The sequence below is a fragment of the Xenopus laevis genome, chromosome 3L, assembly GCF_017654675.1.
Source record: "Xenopus laevis strain J_2021 chromosome 3L, Xenopus_laevis_v10.1, whole genome shotgun sequence".
In the NCBI taxonomy this organism is placed as follows: domain Eukaryota; kingdom Metazoa; phylum Chordata; class Amphibia; order Anura; family Pipidae; genus Xenopus; species Xenopus laevis.
This window is the reverse complement of record NC_054375.1, coordinates 14101970-14121719: the sequence shown is the minus strand read 5'-3', so window position 1 is coordinate 14121719 and position 19750 is coordinate 14101970. Positions and strand designations below refer to the sequence as shown.

Here is a 19750-nt window from a genome sequence, read left to right as displayed (position 1 = left end):
CCCGTCACAACGGATGGAGTTCTTGGGGGTTCTAGTGGATACCAAGCAGTCGCGACTATATCTTCCCCCAGGCAAAGTGGAAGACATTATTCGAAGAGTGCAGAGTGTTATCAAATTTCCTTATACCACGGCTCTGATCTGTCAAGAGATAATAGGGAAACTGGTAGCTACGAAGGATGCCGTCAGGTGGGCAATGATTCATCTTCGACAGCTCCAGTTCGGGTTTCTTCAACAGTGGAAAAGAGTTACTCAGTCTCAAATCATTATTCTGTCACGACAAACAGTGAAGAGCCTGGAGTGGTGGCTAAATCCGTTCAATCTTTCTCAGGGCAAGCCAATAGATTGCTCATCGTGGCAGATGGTCACGACGGATGCCAGCAGCCTTGGATGGGGGGCTCATACGGCATGTGTATCAGCACAAGGCATATGGCCACCGGAGGCAGTAACGTGGTCCTCGAACTTCAGGGAACTGAAAGCGGTGTTGCAGGCGCTAGTGAGCTTCAAAAGTCAGCTCAAAGGGACAGCAGTCCTCATTCAGTCAGACAATATAACAACGGTAAAATATATAAAGAAACAAGGAGGGACTCACAGCAGGAAATTGTTGAGTCTGACTTTGGAGATTTTCGAATGGGCAGAGAACAATCTCCTCGACTTGTCAGCAACTTATATTCCTGGTCGTCAGAATATTCTGGCAGATCTGTTGAGTCGGAGGACACTCCACCCAGGGGAGTGGGAGTTGTCGCAGGGGAGTTTCCAAACGTTGGTGAATCGTTGGGGCCTCCCTCAGATAGACCTCATGGCTACATCCAGGAACAGGAAGGTGAGACTGTTCTGCTCCTGGTACCCGGAGAGGCAAGCATTGTGTCAGGATGCTTTCAGTCTGAAGTGGATGTTCAAACTGGCATACATTTTTCCGCCGATCCCGATCATATCAAGGGTATTGAACAAAATTCAGAAAGACAAAGCTACAGTTATAGCAGTAGTGCCATGGTGGCCGAGAAGGCCTTGGTTTGCCCGGTTGTGGGAAATGGCATTGGACAATCCAGTCAAGCTACCCTATCACCAGGGTTCGCTATGCCAAGGCAAAATATTCCACCCAAACCCACAAAAATGGGCTTTGACGGGGTGGCTTTTGAGCGGAAAGAGCTGACAGAGCTTGGGCTCGCAGAAATGACTATTGACACACTGTTGGCAGCTAGAAAGCCATCAACAGAGAATACCTACCATAGAATTTGGGAAAGATTCAGGGAATGGTGTACATTGTCAGGAGATTCATTTACATCACCAACCGAGTCGGCAGTAGTAAATTTTCTGCAGTCAGGCTTTGAGAAGAATCTCAGCTTGGCTACCCTGAAAGTGCAAGTGTCAGCCTTGTCAGCATTGACGAAAGTCAAATGGGCGGAGTATCCATTAGTGACCCGCTTTATTCAAGGAGTCAAACATCTGAAACCGCAAGTGAGACCAATTTTGCCATCATGGGATTTGAATTTGGTTCTTCAGTCTCTCATGACGGAACCATTTGAGCCTCTGGAGTCAATTAGCTTGGACCTCCTGTCAATGAAGACTGCTTTCTTGATAGCGGTAACGTCAGCACGGAGAGTGGGGGAGATACAAGCATTGCTGAGGAAAGAACCATATCTGAAAATGTTACATGATAAAGTAACGTTAAGGCTACCAGAGAAATTCCTCCCGAAAGTGGTATCCTCCTTTCATGCTAGTAAGGAGATTGTGCTGCCGGCTTTCTTCCCTAACCCCGCTACGGAAGAAGAAGTAAACTGGCATAAACTGGATTTGGTGAGGTGTTTGTCAATATACTTGCGAAGAACCGAGGCATTCAAGAGGTGTGATAGTCTCTTTTTGCTATTTAAAGGATCTTCTATGGGCCATCAAGCTTCTAAGCGTGTGATTGCAAGCTGGATAAAAGCTTGTATCAAGAAGGCGTATTTACTCAAAGCTATGCAGGCTCCCCATGTTAAGGCTCACTCCACTAGAGCGGTGGCTGCGTCCTGGGCGTTCGAGGCTCAAGCTACGCCGGAAGAAATTTGCAGTGCAGCTGCATGGTCCTCTATATCTACTTTTGTTCGTTGTTATAAGCTTGATGTTTGTTCCGTAAACAAAGCTGGTTTCGGGCTTAAAGTCCTCTCTTCAGTTCAATTTAATAAATGATTTTCCCGCCCAAAGTCTGTACTGCTTAGTTAATTCCCATTAGTGCCTACTGCCATGCGGAAGGACAGGAAAATGGAAAATTCTATCATACTTACCGTAATTTTCCTTTCCTGGACTGAAGCATGGCAGTAGGCACGACCCACCCCTTCAGTACCTGAGCTCGGACAGGGAAAGAGATGGGGTAAGGGGGTTGGGAATTAGGTTTATTGGTTCCTGTACTTCCGCTGTGCGAGGGAGTTAACCCATTAGTGCCTACTGCCATGCTTCAGTCCAGGAAAGGAAAATTACGGTAAGTATGATAGAATTTTCCATTTTCTCTTCCCAACCCTAATTTGCATATACAAATTTGGATTCAGATTCGGTTCGGTGTTCAGCCGAATCTTTCTCGAAGGATACGTGGGTTCGGCCGAATCCAAAATAGTGGATTTGGTGCATCCCTACTTGCTGTATCAGCTTCTGGCAGATATTATTTTACTGTTTGCTGTTTTGATCATTTATGATGATCCCTAAGCAGCCCAGACCACACTGAGCATGTGCACAGTCTTGGTCTTGCAAAGATGTATAACAAAGTTACAAGATGATGACCCCCTGTAGCCAACTTTGAAAGCATAAATTATTTGTTTGATTAGGCTTGTGGTGCAGTAAGTTGTTTGTGTTTAGTATAGAAAATACAGCATTTCTAGCCTTATTCTATATTAGACTTTAGTTGCCCTTTAAGACAGGCAGGGTGACTTGCTTTGGGTGCACTGAGAGATAGGATAACAATTGTTACCTAAAGAAGCTGAGCGCAGAAAACCTTTCTTAGGGGACGGGCAAAGCCCCCTCTCCACTTCCACCTCCGACGGGGTCAGCTGCCGACTTTCCTCATCCCGATCGGAGAACCTGCAGGGAGTTAGGAACGGGTCAGCCCAGAGCACGTCGATTTACAGAAGCATCTTGTCAAATGATATCTAAGCAGCTTTGCAGTGGTCTCAATGTTATATTTGCTGAGATGCTTGAATATGGATAGGGAAAGTGACCCCCCTCCAGCAACCCTTGATAATATATTATGCTGGGAGTGAAGTTCTGCCAGATCTAATTGAGCAATGCTGTGATCGATAGTAGGTCTCTAAATTTCCCCTTTAAATGTTATTATTCTCATATCTGCTGAGGGTTTTCCCTTCAATATCTCTCCCATACTTACATTTCAGAGCACAACAGGCTGGGCTCGCTGTTATATTCCACCTCTTCGCTGGCGTCATACGTCTCATCCTGAGAGGCCTCCTCCCGGCAGATTATAGGCAGGCGGCTGTCTCTGGACACTGAGCTGGGAACACAATACAAGGGGATCTATTATACAAGAGATCTATTCTCCAGCAACAGGAAACAAACCCTAATCATACATTGGGGGTATTTGGATTTTAAAGGGGTCTAAACCCCCAGGAAACTGTCCCATGGTGCCCCCTAGTGTTCTACAGAACCTCCCACCCATAATAACACTAGGGGCAAATTTGCTCCTGGGCTGTAACTCATGGCAACCAATCAGATGATTGCTTTCAGTGCTCAACCTGCAGCTGGCTGAAAAAAAGCAAATCCTTGATTGGTCGCTATGGGCTATAGCCCAGGTACAAATGTGCCCACTGGTTATACATAAGCCCCATTGACTGGGATGTCACCTGCATCTGTTTTTGGGTTTTAATTAATCAATATATGGTCATAATAAATGTATTTTGTTGAGGGGGTGATGATGACGATGATGATGATGGTGAGTGAATGCAGGGAGATTTAACACTGTCCCTGGGGTTAAAGGAGAAGGAAAAGCTAAAACTAAGTAAGCTTTATCAGAAAGGTCTATATAAATACACCAGTAAATGCCCAAAGTAATGCTGCTCTGAGTCCTCTGTCAAAAGAAACACCACATTTCTTTCCTTCTATTGTGTACTCATGGGCTTCTGTATCAGACTTCCTGGTTTTAGCCTAAAACTCCAGGGCTAGGGCTTGAGCATGCTCAGTTTGCTCCTCTCTCCCTCTTCCTCCTCCTCTTCCTGATGTAATGTAATGAGTGAGCAGGGAGAGACTCAGGCAGGAAGTGATGTCAAAACCAGCTAACATGGCAGCTGCTATCCTAAACAAACAGAGAGAGCTTCTAGAGCTGTTTACTCAGGTATGGTAAAGTATTCTGCAGAAGAAATATAGTCTTATAGCTTGTACTATTGTGGCTAATCTATTGGCAATAAACTGCTTCAGTAGCTTTCCTTCCCCTTTAAAAGGTCCCAATGTAAGTGGTTTAGCCCCCAGTTACAGATGTGCACTGGCTATTATCAGTCAGGGTTATACAGTAACTACAGAGGAAGCAGACCCTGAGGCTGCTGGGCCCCCCTATGTTAGTGTTCCCATGATCGGCCTGGAACCTACACCTTGGTGATGATGATGGTGAAGAGTGATACCTACCGTCCCCAAATCTCGCACTGGCATGTCCTGGGTCAGCAAGGAGGAAAGAGAAAGAGCAAAGTGACTCCCAACATTAGTGTCGTGGGCAGCACCTACAGGGCTGCAGAAAAGGCTAAATCTCCCTGTATGTCTGGCACTGGCCACCAATCAGCGTTCTCCCAATATTACTAGATTCTCTAGAAAGGAGGGGGTCTTTATACATTACTGGGTGCTGTGCTGCATGTAGGACTGAGTCTTTTTACAATTCAGCACCCTATAGAGTTGCCCTTCACTTCCTTATCTGCTCACACCCCATACACTGGGGAACATTGAGAGGCACATTTATCAAAAGTCGAATTTCGAATTCATGTGAGTTTTTTTAAAAAACTCCCCTAAACTCCTGTAAATTCGAAATTTATCAAAAAAAAAATCGAATTTTAAAACTCTGATGAATGAAATCGACCCGAAAACTCGAATCAAATTCAAATCGAATTCGAAAAACTTGATTCAAGTTTTTTCTCCGAAAAAAACTCGAATGTCAGGTATTCGAGTTCTTAAAGGGCTAGAAAGTTTCCCTTCACTTCCTTAACTGCTCACACCCCATGCACTGGGGAACATTGAGAGGCACATTTATCAAAGGTCGAATTTCGAATTCATGTGAGTTTTTCAAAAACTCCCCTAAAAATCTAATTTTAAAACTCTGATGAATGAATTTGACCTGAAAACGCGAATCGAATTCAAATCGAATTCGAAAAACTTGATTCAAGTTTTTTCTCCAAAAAAAACTCGAATGTCAGGTATTCAAGTTCTTAAAGGGCTAGACAGTTGCCCTTCACTTCCTTAACTGCTCGCACCCCATGCACTGGGGAACATTGAGAGGTACATTTATCAAAGGTTGAATTTCGAATTGATGCGAGTTTTTAAAAACTTCCCTCAATTGAAAATTATTAAAAAAAAACCCTAATTTTTAAAACTCGGATGAATGGAATTGAGTCGAAAATTTAAACTGAATTCGATTTCAATTTTAAGAACTCAATACGAGTTTTTTTTCCGAAAAAAACAGAAAGTTGCCCTTCACGTCCTTATCTGCTCATGCCCCATGAACTGGGGAACATGGGGTACGAAATTTATTTGAAAAATCTAATTTTTAATACTCAGATGTATGGAATCGACCTGAAAACTCGAATCGAATTCAAATCGAATTCAAATTTTTTCGAGTTTTTTCTCCTAAGGGCCAGAAAGTTGCCCTACAGAAAGTTTCCCTTCACTTCCTTATCTGCTCATGCCCCATGCACTGGGGAACATTGAGAGGAACATTTATCAATTTTCAAATTCATGTGAGTTTCTTAAAACTCCCCTAAACTCCCATAAATTTGACCAATGGAAATCTATTAAAAAAATTAGATTTTCAAAACTCGGATAAATGGAATCGACCTGAAAAATCAAATTGAATTTGATTTGTGTTTTAAAATTTGGATTCAAGTTTTTTCTCCAAAAAAAACTTGAGAATCAGGAAGGCTGCAAACAACTCAAAATTGATCCCTGGACCTCTCCCATTGACTTAAACAGCTATTCTGCAGGTTTTAGGTGGTGAATAGTCGAATTTGAGTTCTTAAAGGGCCAAAGTATGAATTTAAATTCAAATTTTCAATTCGACCATTGATAAATCTGCCCCTGAGCATCTCCATATGAAACCTGACGATCTCCGGACCAACCTATTGCCAATGGACATGGCTATTGGTTATCATATGGAACTTTGTTGGTACCATCGTATTTGTGTGGCCAGCTGAAGTGACAGTTGGGCCTCACCTCTTAGAGGCAAGTTTCCAGGAGCCACGGGGGGCCACGGGCCGGCTCTGTCCCTCCACGGTGCTCACGGTAGTCCGGTAACAGGGCAGACGCACCAGGGCCGTGTTGTTGGCGTTGTTGATGTTGGCGTTGGAGCCGGAGGAAGAGTAGCTGCTGGGGGTGAATGTAGAATCCACCAGCTTCTCATGGGAAGGAGAGTCCAAATCCCCTGGGCCGCCCGACGTCTTGTTGATGTGCAGAGGCCGCTGGGTAGTGAAGGTCTGAGGAAACGCACTCCGGACTTCACTCTGGTAATAACCAACGTGGTTCCCAAATAGTCCTCCAGCTCTCTAGAGAGAGGAGATTTACTCACTCAGGTAAGGTCTCACCATTAACTGACCCACATCTAAAACCTCTCCCCAACACTACCATACTATACACACTACCCCACAATTACACACCCTTCCTCTGACACCATCCTGCCTTACTATACACACTATTCACAATCACACACCCTTCCTCTGACACCATCTTGCCTTACTTTACACACTACCCACAATTACACACCCTTCCTCTGACACTATCCTGCTTTACTATACACACTACCCATAATTACACACCCTTCCTCTGACAGTATCCTGCTTTACTATACACACTACCCATAATTACACACCCTTCCTCCGACACCATCCTGCCTTACTGTACACACTACCCACAATTACACACCCTTCCTCTGACACCATCCTGCCTTACTATACACACTATGACTCAGTTACAGATATTTCTGTTGCCCACCCTAAAGATGTCATCCTCAGATGCAGCAGACACAGCCTCCTTCATGGCCTTGTCCAGCTCCTCCTCGGCTGTCAGGTCCCCAGAAATAGCTCTGCGGATCTCGGGGCCAATGTCGTGCAGAGTGCGCAGGCCGGCCTGTAGGCAAGAGAAACACCAAACATGAAACATTGGACAACGCTCTGATAGGTCATTAGCAGGCACATATCCCATTCCCCCATAGTTATAGTACCTGCAATGACAGTGCATTTTTCTGGGAAAGTTTACCCACAAGTCCTTGCTCCTTGCGTTTTTTGAATTTCCGGAAATATTCCTGGATCAGGAAGGTGGCATAGAACTTTCCCACCGTGACCTCATCATCTGCAGGAGCCAATGACAATGCATATATAGGTTTTATTATGGGACCTGCTCCTGGGAGGCGCAGAATCAACAGTTGACATATGATTATACTGTGGCCCTATGGAGACCTATCAGGGCAACATCAACAGACAGCAAAAGATAAAGACTTCTGGGTAAGGCTACAACCAACCTGTACCCATGCAGAACATCATTGGGCCACAGGGCAAGAACCAACCTGTAGCTCAGTGGTGTAGTTCCTACAAGGTGGCTGACAAAGGTAGAAGTTATAATCAGGACTACAACCAACCTGGAGCCAATCAATCAGATTATCAGAAGCCACACTTGGTTTGGAATAAACCACTTACCTCCAGCTGGGGGCACCACCTGGTCCAAAAGTTTCATGCTGGTTCTCTTCCATATCTTTTTGATGATGGCTCTCAGCTCTTCATTGGACTGTTCCAGGTTCCCTGCGGTGGGGGGGTAGAGGGGACCATTGGTTTAGGGTCAGACAGAGAAACAGACCACGTCAATATCGTTACTGATTAGGGGACCAAGAAATGGACAGGGTGGGAGGATATACAGTAACTACAAGAAGAGGGAACAGAACAGGCCAATGGGAAAGGACAATTCAAAGCAGAACAAACCAATATAGACATTTAAAGGATAATAATCCTGCAAGACAAAACAGGATTTACTGGGGCCTTACAACATAAATTGTACTTGTTCTCATGCAAACTCTTCTAAAGTAAGTTTCCTAAATATATTGTTCTCTAATAGACACAATATGGAACCTACTATATACAGTATATTGTCCCACAGCCTCAGTCCTATCCCAGACAATATCCCCTACTATCCCACAGTCACACTCCTTTCCCAGAGACTATTATCCACTGTTACTATAGGCACCATCTCTCCCTACTATACCTGCTATCCCACAGTCACACTCCCTTCCCAGAGACTATTATCCACTGTTACTATAGGCACCATCTCTCCCTACTATACCTGCTATCCCACAGTCACACTCCCTTCCCAGAGACTATTATCCACTGTTACTATAGGCACCATCTCTCCCTACTATACCTGCTATCCCACAGTCACACTCCCTTCCCAGAGACTATTATCCACTGTTACTATAGGCACCATCTCTCCCTACTATACCTGCTATCCCACAGTCACACTCCCTTCCCAGAGACTATTATCCACTGTTACTATAGGCACCATCTCTCCCTACTATACCTGTTATCCCACAGTCACACTCCCTTCCCAGAGACTATTATCCCACTGTTACTATAGGCACCATCTCTCCCTACTATACCTGCTATCCCACAGTCACACTCCCTTCCCAGAGACTATTATCCACTGTTACTATAGGCACCATCTCTCCCTACTATACCTGCTATCCCACAGTCACACTCCCTTCCCAGAGACTATTATCCACTGTTACTATAGGCACCATCTCTCCCTACTATACCTGCTATCCCACAGTCACACTCCCTTCCCAGAGACTATTATCCACTGTTACTATAGGCACCATCTCTCCCTACTATACCTGCTATCCCACAGTTACACTCCCTTCCCAGAGACTATTATGCCACTGATACTATAGACACCATTTCTCCCTACTATACCTGCTATCCCACAGTCACAGTCCCTTCCCAGAGACTATTATCCCACTGATTCTATAGACACCATTTCTCCCTACTATACCTGCTATCCCACAGTCACACTCCCTTCCCAGAGACTATTATCCCACTGTTACTATAGACACCATCTCTCCCTACTATACCTGCTATCCCACAGTCACATTCCCTTCCCAGAGACTATTATCCCACTGTTACTATAGACACCATCTCTCCCTACTATACCTGCTATCCCACAGTCACACTCCCTTCCCAGAGACTATTATCCCACTGTTACTATAGGCACCATCTCTCCCTACTATACCGATTGCCTCTAATATGGTCACACATAAAAAAAGTACTCTAGCTATAGGAAAACATCTAAATGGCAAATAGTAGAAGATGAGAGTTACCATCTGTTTTGATGCACAAAGATGTCCTTACTAGGGCAAAGAGTGTTGCATTAAACATGACTGTCCCATCACTATTCAGCGGCATGTTCATAGCCACTAGGCGCTGAATGGAAAAAGAATAAAGAGAAAAACTTAAATACAACTGTATTTTCTTTATTACACAGTGCTGTGAACTTACTTGGTTTCCCAAGTCAACATGTTTATAACTATTAACGTACTAACTTAACTATTTCGTTAAAAGAGCAAACGTAGGTCTTCACATCCACATAATTATATATAATACTCATTATATATTAATCATTCCTTTATACTCAATATAAAGGAATGCACTTGGCAGTTGAGCTCAAATTACATGGGTTATCTCTCTTTACAGACTATGAGCAAATAGTCAAATGCCATAGTTTTATGGGATCTCTCTATACAGGCTATAAGCAAACTTAGGGGCTGTTCCTGCTGAATTCTGCTTAGTACAGGGAATACCTATGCTGCCATAGTTTTATGGGATCTCTCTGTACAGACTATGAACAAACTTAGGGGACTGTTCCTGCTGAATTGTGCTTAGTACAGGGGAATACCTATGCTGTCATAGTTTTATGGGATCTCTCTGTGCAGACTATGAGCAAACTTAGGGGCTGTTCATTCTAAATTGTGCTTAGTACAGGGAAATACCTATGCTGCCATAGTTTTATGGGATCTCTCTGTACAGACTATCAACAAACGTAGGGGACTGTTCCTGCTGAATTGTGCTTAGTACAGGGAATACCTATGCTGCCATAGTTTTATGGGATCTCTCTTTAAAGACTATGAGCAAACTTAGGGGAATGTTCCTGCTGAATTGTGCTTAGTACAGAGGAATACCTATGCTGCCATAGTTTTATGGGATCTCTCTGTACAGACTATGAGCAAATTTAGGGACTGTTCCTGCTGAATTGTGCTTAGTACAGGGGGGAATACCTATGCTTGTATAGTTTTTAAGATCTAGAAGAAAACAATCATATATTCACCTCCTAATATTTTATTTGGGTAAAAGGCAGGATAAAAGACAAGTATGCTATAGCAGCTACTTATTGCAGCCCTTCAATAACATGGAATGTCTGGCAGACCACCAGCAGATGGCACTGTTTAGCTGAGTGTGGCTGCATTGTATTATACCAGTAACAGCAATCACAGTCAGATTACCATTAATGGGATAAATGCATGTGCATTAATGTGGTTATACAAATGGAACTGAAGGGGAAATCGGATCCCAGCCCACAGCCGCTTATGATCTCATTTGTTTTTATATCAAAGCAATTGTGCTATTTCCCCGATATCTCACAATTTCTATCATAGGAAATAGAAATCACTAAAATATACAGAAATAAAACAGTATTTTTATATACCAGGGCCCTCTCACCTTGCATGCCACCCGATGTGGGCACAGCTTCCCAAATCCCAATGGGGGCTGAATCCTCCTCAGTAGGGTCACAACATCTAGATGCTTGATGCGCCCCCTAGGGACAGAGAGAGTCAATATATAGTATCATGTATAATGTCATAGTATAAGATTATATACTTATTATTTAAAGGAGAACTCCACCCAAAGACAATTTTTGCTGTGTGGTTTTAATATTGAACTTAGTCGAGTCCTTTGATTGGCTGTTTGTGCCCCATATTGTATTCTTAGGTCAGTGCCCAACCCCTGGTACTCTCCCCTGAATGGACAGGCAGTTATTACTTACTTGGCTTCTGGATCATACTCTGCCCAAATCCGTTTAAATTCATCCAAATGATGAGGGCCCAATATGGACCAATCCCGTGTCAGATAGTCAAAATTATCCATAATGACTGCAACAAACAGATTAATGATCTGCAAGGAGGAAAAAGAGGACGTGTAGTCTTGATTAGTAGCAACATTTTAAAGGGTAAATTAAGAGTCAGCATAAACAATTAAATGGGCCCCATCAGCCTCTAAGTATCTAAGCTGGTTGGCAATAAATCTGACAAACACACCCAATAAATATAATGTAATCTATAATTAGATCTCCATGAGCTGCTACCTGTGCTTTATGTTTGGCGGTGAAGCAGTCTGGGAGTTTTGATGATTAGGATCCCTGAGGTGCACCCAGGGGGATGATTTCAGGCTTAGCTGGAGGGTACATGCTTACATTTGCAGCTCTCAGTAGTCACACAGAAGCCAGGGAGTGAGATAGGCAACTAGAGAATAGCTAAATGGCATGCTCTGGGTTATAAGCCACCAGACCTTATGAGCAACTGGAAAAAGGGATCTTACTCCTACTTACTCTTGAGCCTCATACAGGGTAACATCGTTTTGGCCTTAGTCTGCCCCCTGGCAATATTTTGGATAACACAAAGCACCCCAGACTCACCAAGAAGGCGCAGAGCATGTAGAAGCTGATAAAATAGAAGACGGCAAAGCTGCTGCCGCATTTTTCTTCGCTGGTTTCGGATTCAGGGGCACACGGCTTACTAGGGAGGCAGGCGAGCATTATCTCTTGCCACGCTTCACCTGTGGCACATCTAGGAGAAGATGAAGACAAGTCAAGTCAGCAACATCAGCTTGAGATGAGAACATTCTCCCTGCAAGGTGTCCAAGTTCTTCTATCTCAGGTGTGCCCTGCCTGTGAGCTCTACTCAGTTGTAACTGGTGGGAACATCAACCTATATCTGGGAATCTATGGTTCAGGTTCCAAAAACCAGGTCCTGCTACTGTGAGTTATAATATCCCCTATCTTCCTTCAGGGGTGCAATATTGGTCTACTGCAGTAGACTTGAGCTTGTGGCCTATACACAGAATGGAATAGACATTCAAGTGTGGTAAAGCAACAAAGGAGGATCAGAATTGGGGTCTGTACAGGGGGTGAGCAAAGCATGGCTGGGTGGTGAAGGTGGGAATGGACTTACATCTTGGCACTTACCTGAAGAGGAGCAGAACTGCCTGAGGGAAAGTCTGAAAATTATTGTTCCTGTTGATTTCAGTGGTGTCATTCAGCGCAATTTTCCCAAAAACCTTTAGATAAAGAGGCAAAGTTACCTAAGGAGCCTTCTGCTCCATTATAAAAATGAATGATACCCCTCAATAACTAATGCAGTACCTTAGACAGTAACCCCTGTGCATGACTATGTATAGTTTCCCCTTAAAGGATAAGTAAAGCTTTAAAATAAGTAAATGTAAATTTGATGAGGTTGCTATTCTAAGAACTTTTGCAATGTACATTCATTATTTATTTTTCTTTAATTCCAAGATATTAAGGGATACATGTACTGTTAATATGAATGAATTTTGTTACAACATCGCCACCAGCTGGTCTATTCCCCACCAGTCTGACCACCAAGTAGTCAAGGAAGTTGTCAGGAGAAACAATGAGGCTGCTCTGATGTTCTTCTGCTTAGGAAAGGTTTGAGAAAGGTTTCTAATTGTTTTCCTAAGCCGAAGAATATCAGAGCAGCCTCTTTCTCCTGACAACTTCCTTGACTACTTGGTGTTCAGAAAATGACCAGCAGGTGGGGCTGTTGTAACAAAATTCATTCATATCAACAGTCCATGTATCCCTTAGTGTCTTGGAATTAAAGAAAAATAAATAATGAATGTAAATTGCAAAAAGTGCTTAGAACAACCCTCTCATCAATTTTACATTCACTTATTTTAAAGGTTTACTTACCCTTTAAGGTAGAAGTATTTTAATAGGACAGGCACAACAATACCGAATCACCATTGTCAGCCCTTATTCTTTATGGAGCCACCACCAACCATCACCTGGATCTGGATCACTTGTAGGGAGGGAACAAGCCATGTTTGAAAGGTAAGTGGGCGAGTCCTTACCTGCATGCCAATGACGGCGTAGATAAAGAACAGCATGACAATAAGCAGTGCTACATAGGGGAGAGCCTGCAGACAACAGGACAGAAAGGACACCGTCAGCACCGAAATAAATGGCAGCAACACATGTAACAAGCAACTTCTTTTAGGAGGGCAGGTACCTTTAAGAGGCCAGGTGACTGGGAGGAGGAGAATCATCATTCAATTAAAAAAACTGTGCTGTAAATATAACTACTCAGTATTTACCATAGTCAATACAGTATGTACAGTAATAGTTCAGGCAGCTCACCACCCTCCAGATCTTGTTCAACTACAACTACAGGCTGTAAGCTCTATGGAACATGGACTTCCTGTCCAGCACCATGATACTCATAATAAGTTTAATCTTTCATCCTCCAGTTAATGCTGACTCCTCTCTCTGACAGTCTGGTCTCTTTTATCGTCACCCTGCCCTCCTGAACTGAACCAAAATATCACCGTAGTGCACTGATTAGCTGACCAATTAACAAAAAAAAGGAAAAGAAATCACAATGTAATTTCTTGCAGTTCCCAGACAGCCTGGCAGGGGTCACTATTGAACTTTGTGTAGACTGGTCAGTGTTGCATCTAACATTCAGGCTGGGTGCTGCAGAGATACTCTTAAAAGCAGAGGGACTTCAAGTCCCAGAGTCCATCATTTCTAGTGGATCATTAGGTCCACTCTCATTCTCTACTAACCAGTGTTCTTGGGTTAATAGAGGAATATTGACCTTGATAAAATGACTAATGCCAATGGAGAGCATTAGAACTGAATGTATACCATAAGACCATCCACTTTCATACCTGGAAAGACTTGATGAAGGTCCATAGCAGAGTCCGGATCCCTTCTCCACGACTGAGAAGCTTCACAAGCCTCATGACTCGGAATAGCCTGAAGAAGGTGATGGAGATGCGGGAATTCTCCTCGACATTCTGGAATCCAGAGACACATGGGCGGCGGTTACAGAGAAGATGTGGTCTACAGAACCTTGGAGACCACCTGCTTCACTATGTCTTACCTGTCCTGTAAAGACCTTTGTACTCTGGTCTGTCTGAGAACAACCACACTATAGGTTCTTGATTTCTAGCTTTGATATCATCCAGAAGAACAGAGATATAAGCTAAACCCCAATTTTTTGCCAAGAAAACACCTTGTTCTCTTTACTGCCTACCTGTACCCCGGAAAACAGTGATCAGACTATCTTCTATCTTATGTTTATTTGTAAAACTGGACAGAGTACACTGAAAACTATTCTACATTGAAAGGCTGTGATAATACACTTGGCTCAACTGTCCACTTTCTTCCAGTCATGGATATCGTGGATTCCCATGGATATACATTTTCCAAACAATTAGTCCTTTTGTTTTGGCCCACTAGACCTTGAGTCTACTTTAATAGCTAGAAATAGGGATTTCCAAGGGGTCTTCAAAAGTAATTTGTCCTTTCCAATATGTGCTCAAGTCTTGAATAATAATGCACTGGAATAGGTTTCCTTCATGGAGACTTGGAGATCACCCAAACTGTAGAGGTAGATAATGGCTTGGTTGTTTCTGAGTAGGGATTTCATTGCATTCACATAACATCTATGTCAATTGACTTTCATATCTCTTGATTCCACTGATAACCTATAAATCTAATCTGTATTAGTTTTGCCACTCAAGGGGCAACTCAGCTATAGGTGGCTTTTTATGTGAAATCATACAGAAGACATGAAGTTTGGAGTATAATGGTCCATAAACTATATCTCCTGCCATTTTGTTCTGCATAAATCAATCTCCAATAATAACTTCATTGTAACAAAGTGACATTATTTACATGTCACCTCCCTTGTCAATACCCCAATACCCTTCTCCAGATTTTTGAGACAATTTAAAAAGACCTGCAGGAAGAAAAGAACATCAAAAAGAAGAAAGAAAGAAACCACAAGACATCTTCCACGGAAAGTGGTAAAACATGATCTTTTGTGCTCCAGAACAGTACTGGTAAGTATGGTTTGAGCTACCCCTGGAAATAGTAACTAGCCTCTGCAAAGACATTCAATTGTATTTGCACATATGAATGGGTTCCTCTAAATACTGTATCCAGTGCTCAATCCTATATTCCAGTAGGTGTCCCCTAGTAGGGCTCCCCTAACTGAGGGGCTGGCCCACCTGGGATGGAGTAGGTGGTAATCTTCCCCTACTTGCTCTACAGGATACACCTGAAGGCCCATCTTGATGGCCATTTATGGTGAGATAGTGAATGAAAACATACTTGGCTTTCTAGATATTCTTGGAACTATGGCTAAATGACTAATATTATTCTATATCTAACCAAAGGTTTGGATTCTGGTGGTGGGGTTTAATTATTTTCACCTAGATTCTCTCTTTTTTAAAAGGTTAAATTTAGCAACTGGAGCACAAGACATGGTTGTCCACATTCCCAGCAAGTGTCCCGATTGTTCTGTTCTTCTCGTATCAATATACCAGAAAGGTTGGCCCACAGTTGGAATATCTGATGGGCTGGCCTTTTTGTCTGTGGAGGTATTCATAGAGTCCAAGGAAAGCTTACAGTTGCAAAGAGTAATACACAACAGTTTTACAGCTCAGAAGACACCAGAACAAATACACAATAAGGCGGCCACACGGCATGCAAAGAGAGAAAGAGAGAGAGACTGGACAAGGTTTGGAGAGAAAGCCCTTGAGTCAGGGGCAAACAATTGTGTCAGGAAGTGTAAGAGAAAAGGGGGACAGTGTTCTTAAGGGTTCTTGGTCTTACCATAGAGGAGGAGCATTGGGCATGTTCACCTGGCTTTAAAGAAAGGCAGACAGAGATAAGATATAACACCGGCTAAATCCACAGCTGGGGAATATACAGTAATATGAGCAGCACAGGTGCAGAGAAGGACAGAAGCACACACGGAGGAAACTAGCAGAACCAGTACAATACAACCCAAGCCTCTAATTAAGCAGATTTGGGATTGGGGGAGTTGGCACTGCTCTGTTGTGTCTCTTATTGGTTTGGTTATGACTCTCCCACTCATGGATCAAGAAGCAGCCACAGTTGGGGGGGGGGAACAATTGATTCCAGGCTAGACTTATCATGGTGTGAAAAATGTTACTGTCTCACGACAGCTGAAAAATAGGATGTTGTTTGGGTTTCGCCATTCCTTTTAGTAAGAACCATGTGATGCTCCCTAAGAGGACTGTGATAACTCTACAAACAGCAGATAGATGTATGCCCATCTGAGCTCTGAAGCACTTAACCATATTATAAGTGTACCACAGGCACACAGAAGAATAAACCTTCCATAACAGTGCTGCTGAACTATGGGATGGCTAAAACTAGAAATCGGCCTATGGTGACAATAAGAATGGACTTGTCCTGGACTGGGCCTCATTAGAGCCAAAGGTCCACCAGCTTTGGTACTTTAGCAGATGAGTCAAAACTTAACAATGTAATGGGGATACTGTCATGGTGAGTTAAAAATACTCAGACGTCTTCAAAAAGTGCACCATAATTGGAGGTGCCATTGGGCTCCTACACCTCCTGCTCCTCGGAGTGTCTCACCTCGGTCAGTGAAAAGGTATCGTGCAGTGAATTACTGCACACAATGCCACTTGTTCCTCTTAAAGGGGACATAAACCTTAACTTCTTGTTCTTTGTTAATTGCATTGACGATAGAGACCCTTCTGATATTCCACTGCACCATTGGTCTATAGTATTTTGGAGCATGCTGAGAGCAATATTTGGCTTATAAACACTGTTATGGAAGGATTATATCAACTTGCAGAATTTCACATTTCCATTGGAATCTTAAGGTGGGTTGGTTTAGTTCTCCAAGTCATGACCAGATCTTGGATAAAGTGGTCCATTGTTTTTTACCGAGATTTTTATCTCCTGGAGACCCTACAATTATGAGAATCCAGTGCAAATGTTCTCTCTGCTCTACTTATAAAAACAGCCATGAGTCTGATTGGGTAGACTTGGCTAATGTAGCCACCTTCTGCTGTAGGATGGTAGTGAGTACCAGCCAATGATACAGTATGTAGATGGACAAGCAGCTTTTGTGCTTGATGAGGCAAACAGAAGGCTTTTAAATGTATGCCGATAATTGACAGTGGATCCCCTCTGGGAGGCTAAGACTTCATTACTCCCTACCTATAATTATAGGTGATAATTTATATTTAATGATCCTTAAGAAGAGCCTATTCCGTGTCGGTCCCAACCTCTGCGGCTTAAATCATTGCTGTGCCTTACTATCACTTTCATTTCTTCTCATGAATTTAGAAGGGAATTCTATTCCCCCATTTTTTTTCTAATAATAAAGGAAAATAGAATTCTAAGCATATAATTCAGTCCCATAGATTTAAGTTGTTTTAAAGGGCAAGCAGAGTACAATTCACTGTCTGTGCCCAAATGTTACATACCACCCTCAGTGAATATAATCATTATCCTTGGACCCCAGGCCAGCAATCCTCTTAGCTGAGAATCACACTAGCCCAAGTTACTTTTCCTCCATGCTGCACCACCATGTTTATGGATTTCCCAGGGATCTCTTGGGTCCATTGGGGACTGTTCTATACTAAGCAAGCAAATGGTTCTGGAGAACCATAATGGATCCCTTGGAAATCCTTGCATATGGTACGGCATTGCTCATAGGAAAAGTACCTGCTGGCCCAGGGTCTCAGGTTGGCAATTATAATCATTGGGGGCACCTATAAATTTAGAATTGCACTTTCCGTGCCCTTTAGGGATGAGAGAACAACCCTGTGCTCTACTAAAGTAACTTTCAGTAATAAAATGGATGGCACAGCCATGGGCAATGCCACAAGGGGCATTATTCGCTCCCTTTGTTTTGGTTTTGGGATGAATTGGTGGCATAATATGGCTAGGTAAGGGCATTGGAAATCATGTTTCAAATTCATACCGTATAATTCTGGATCTTGAACCGACCATCTCAAAGCCAACACCAAGACCAGTCTACTTGGGGAAATAAGTAAGAGCTAACGATTTTTCTGTATAAAAGGGAGGGCATCTGGCTTGGCATGCTGAGGGTGCCAGTGCATAGGATATCTGGTATACTGAGACCATGGCTAGCTTACCCTCATATAGTAAGAATATGAGAATAGTAGGACTTAAGGTTGCCCAGTGATTCCTGGAGCCGTTGAAAGTGACATTTATTACTAGTAATCTACTCATGTACCCTAATCATGTAGGTCCCCAGAATGGCAAGTGGGTTCCCTATAGTGGGCACACCCTTACACATCTATACAGTTTAATTAAGAAGGTTATTGCACTGCTATTCCTAAAGTAAACCACTGATGTACCATTGCAAGTGTTCTACAGAAACTCTGGACTTAAGTACAGTAACTAGGGTAGATTATGTCATTGATTTCATTAATTATGCTAGTATCCCTTTAACAATGTCATCTTAGATCAACCTCCTCCTGGATACTCTTAATTGCTTTTTAGTATCTTCAAACAGAAAATATCCCCCCCTTTTGATGTGAGCTAATTAACTTGGGTTATGTAGAAAAGGTGCATAAACACCTGCCAGATATAAACATAAATATATACAGACATTACTGATTCCCCAGATTGACAGAAACAGTCTATCCCTGACTTGTACGAACCCCCTTAGGCTCACAGTGTCATGCAGCTCCTTCCTCATTTTGTTCTATTGTGAAGGGATGGAACTTGAAGTCTCACTCTGGGAGGCAGAATCCCAGAATTCATCAGTTCACAACAGGATAAGGTAAAGGAATGGCTCGCGTGACACCGTGAGCCTAAGGGGTGGAGTACCGGTCCCAGCGAGAGACTATCATAGTTTCCTTTCAATTAGTGGAATCAGGTAAACAATATAAAATACATTTATATTAATATATGGCAGTTCAGACAGTGTTTATGCACCGTTTATACATTACCCAACTGAATGCGTTCAGTTCTCTTTTATACATGTAAATTACCGTAATTCATTTACTAACACTGGGCAAGTCTGTCTGCAACACCCATAGCAACCAAACACAGACTTGCTTTTTCATTGCGAATCGAGAATTGGTCTGAATTCAAGCACTGTATGCAGGACATGGATTCAGTTGAAGGGAAAACATTTCTCAAAATTCAAGGCACAAAAATTCAAACTCAAATTTCAAAGATTTACGGATGAAAAAAGAAAATCTCGAAAATTTCAATAAAAAAATCCGGCAGCTAACATCTGACCAGCTTCTGGTGTATATTCAATATTCAAGCTATTTTATTTTAAATTTGAAAAAATGAATCATTACATTTTGAATTTGGAAAATTAATTGTAATCAAGTTTTTTTCCCTGTAAAATCTAATGTTACAGATTTACATATAGTAGCAATCTAGTAAAAAAAGATCAAACTCAGCTCAAATGGGCATT

General features: G+C 42.7%; 1 protein-coding gene across 9 annotated transcripts in view; it reads right to left on the bottom strand.

The window, feature by feature from the left end:
- The window catches only part of cacna1c.L (calcium channel, voltage-dependent, L type, alpha 1C subunit L homeolog), a 260836-nt gene that overhangs the window by 9568 nt on the left and 231518 nt on the right, over positions 1 to 19750 (bottom strand). For 5 of the 9 annotated variants that reach the window (XM_041585935.1, XM_041585933.1, XM_041585928.1 and 2 more), the window contains 14 exons: positions 16123 to 16155; positions 14169 to 14297; positions 13350 to 13415; positions 12445 to 12536; positions 11896 to 12046; positions 11248 to 11375; positions 10923 to 11019; positions 9527 to 9629; positions 7860 to 7961; positions 7388 to 7515; positions 7159 to 7293; positions 6385 to 6713; positions 3350 to 3472; positions 2939 to 3048 (listed from right to left, as the gene is read on the bottom strand). In XM_041585935.1, the coding sequence (XP_041441869.1) occupies positions 2939 to 3048; positions 3350 to 3472; positions 6385 to 6713; positions 7159 to 7293; positions 7388 to 7515; positions 7860 to 7961; positions 9527 to 9629; positions 10923 to 11019; positions 11248 to 11375; positions 11896 to 12046; positions 12445 to 12536; positions 13350 to 13415; positions 14169 to 14297; positions 16123 to 16155 (1726 nt within the window). Of the gene's footprint in view, positions 1 to 2938; positions 3049 to 3349; positions 3473 to 4596; positions 4624 to 6384; positions 6714 to 7158; positions 7294 to 7387; positions 7516 to 7859; positions 7962 to 9526; positions 9630 to 10922; positions 11020 to 11247; positions 11376 to 11895; positions 12047 to 12444; positions 12537 to 13349; positions 13416 to 14168; positions 14298 to 16122; positions 16156 to 19750 lie in introns of all 9 variants that reach the window. The other 4 variants (XM_041585927.1, XM_041585930.1, XM_041585929.1 and 1 more) reach the window with 2 other exon arrangements.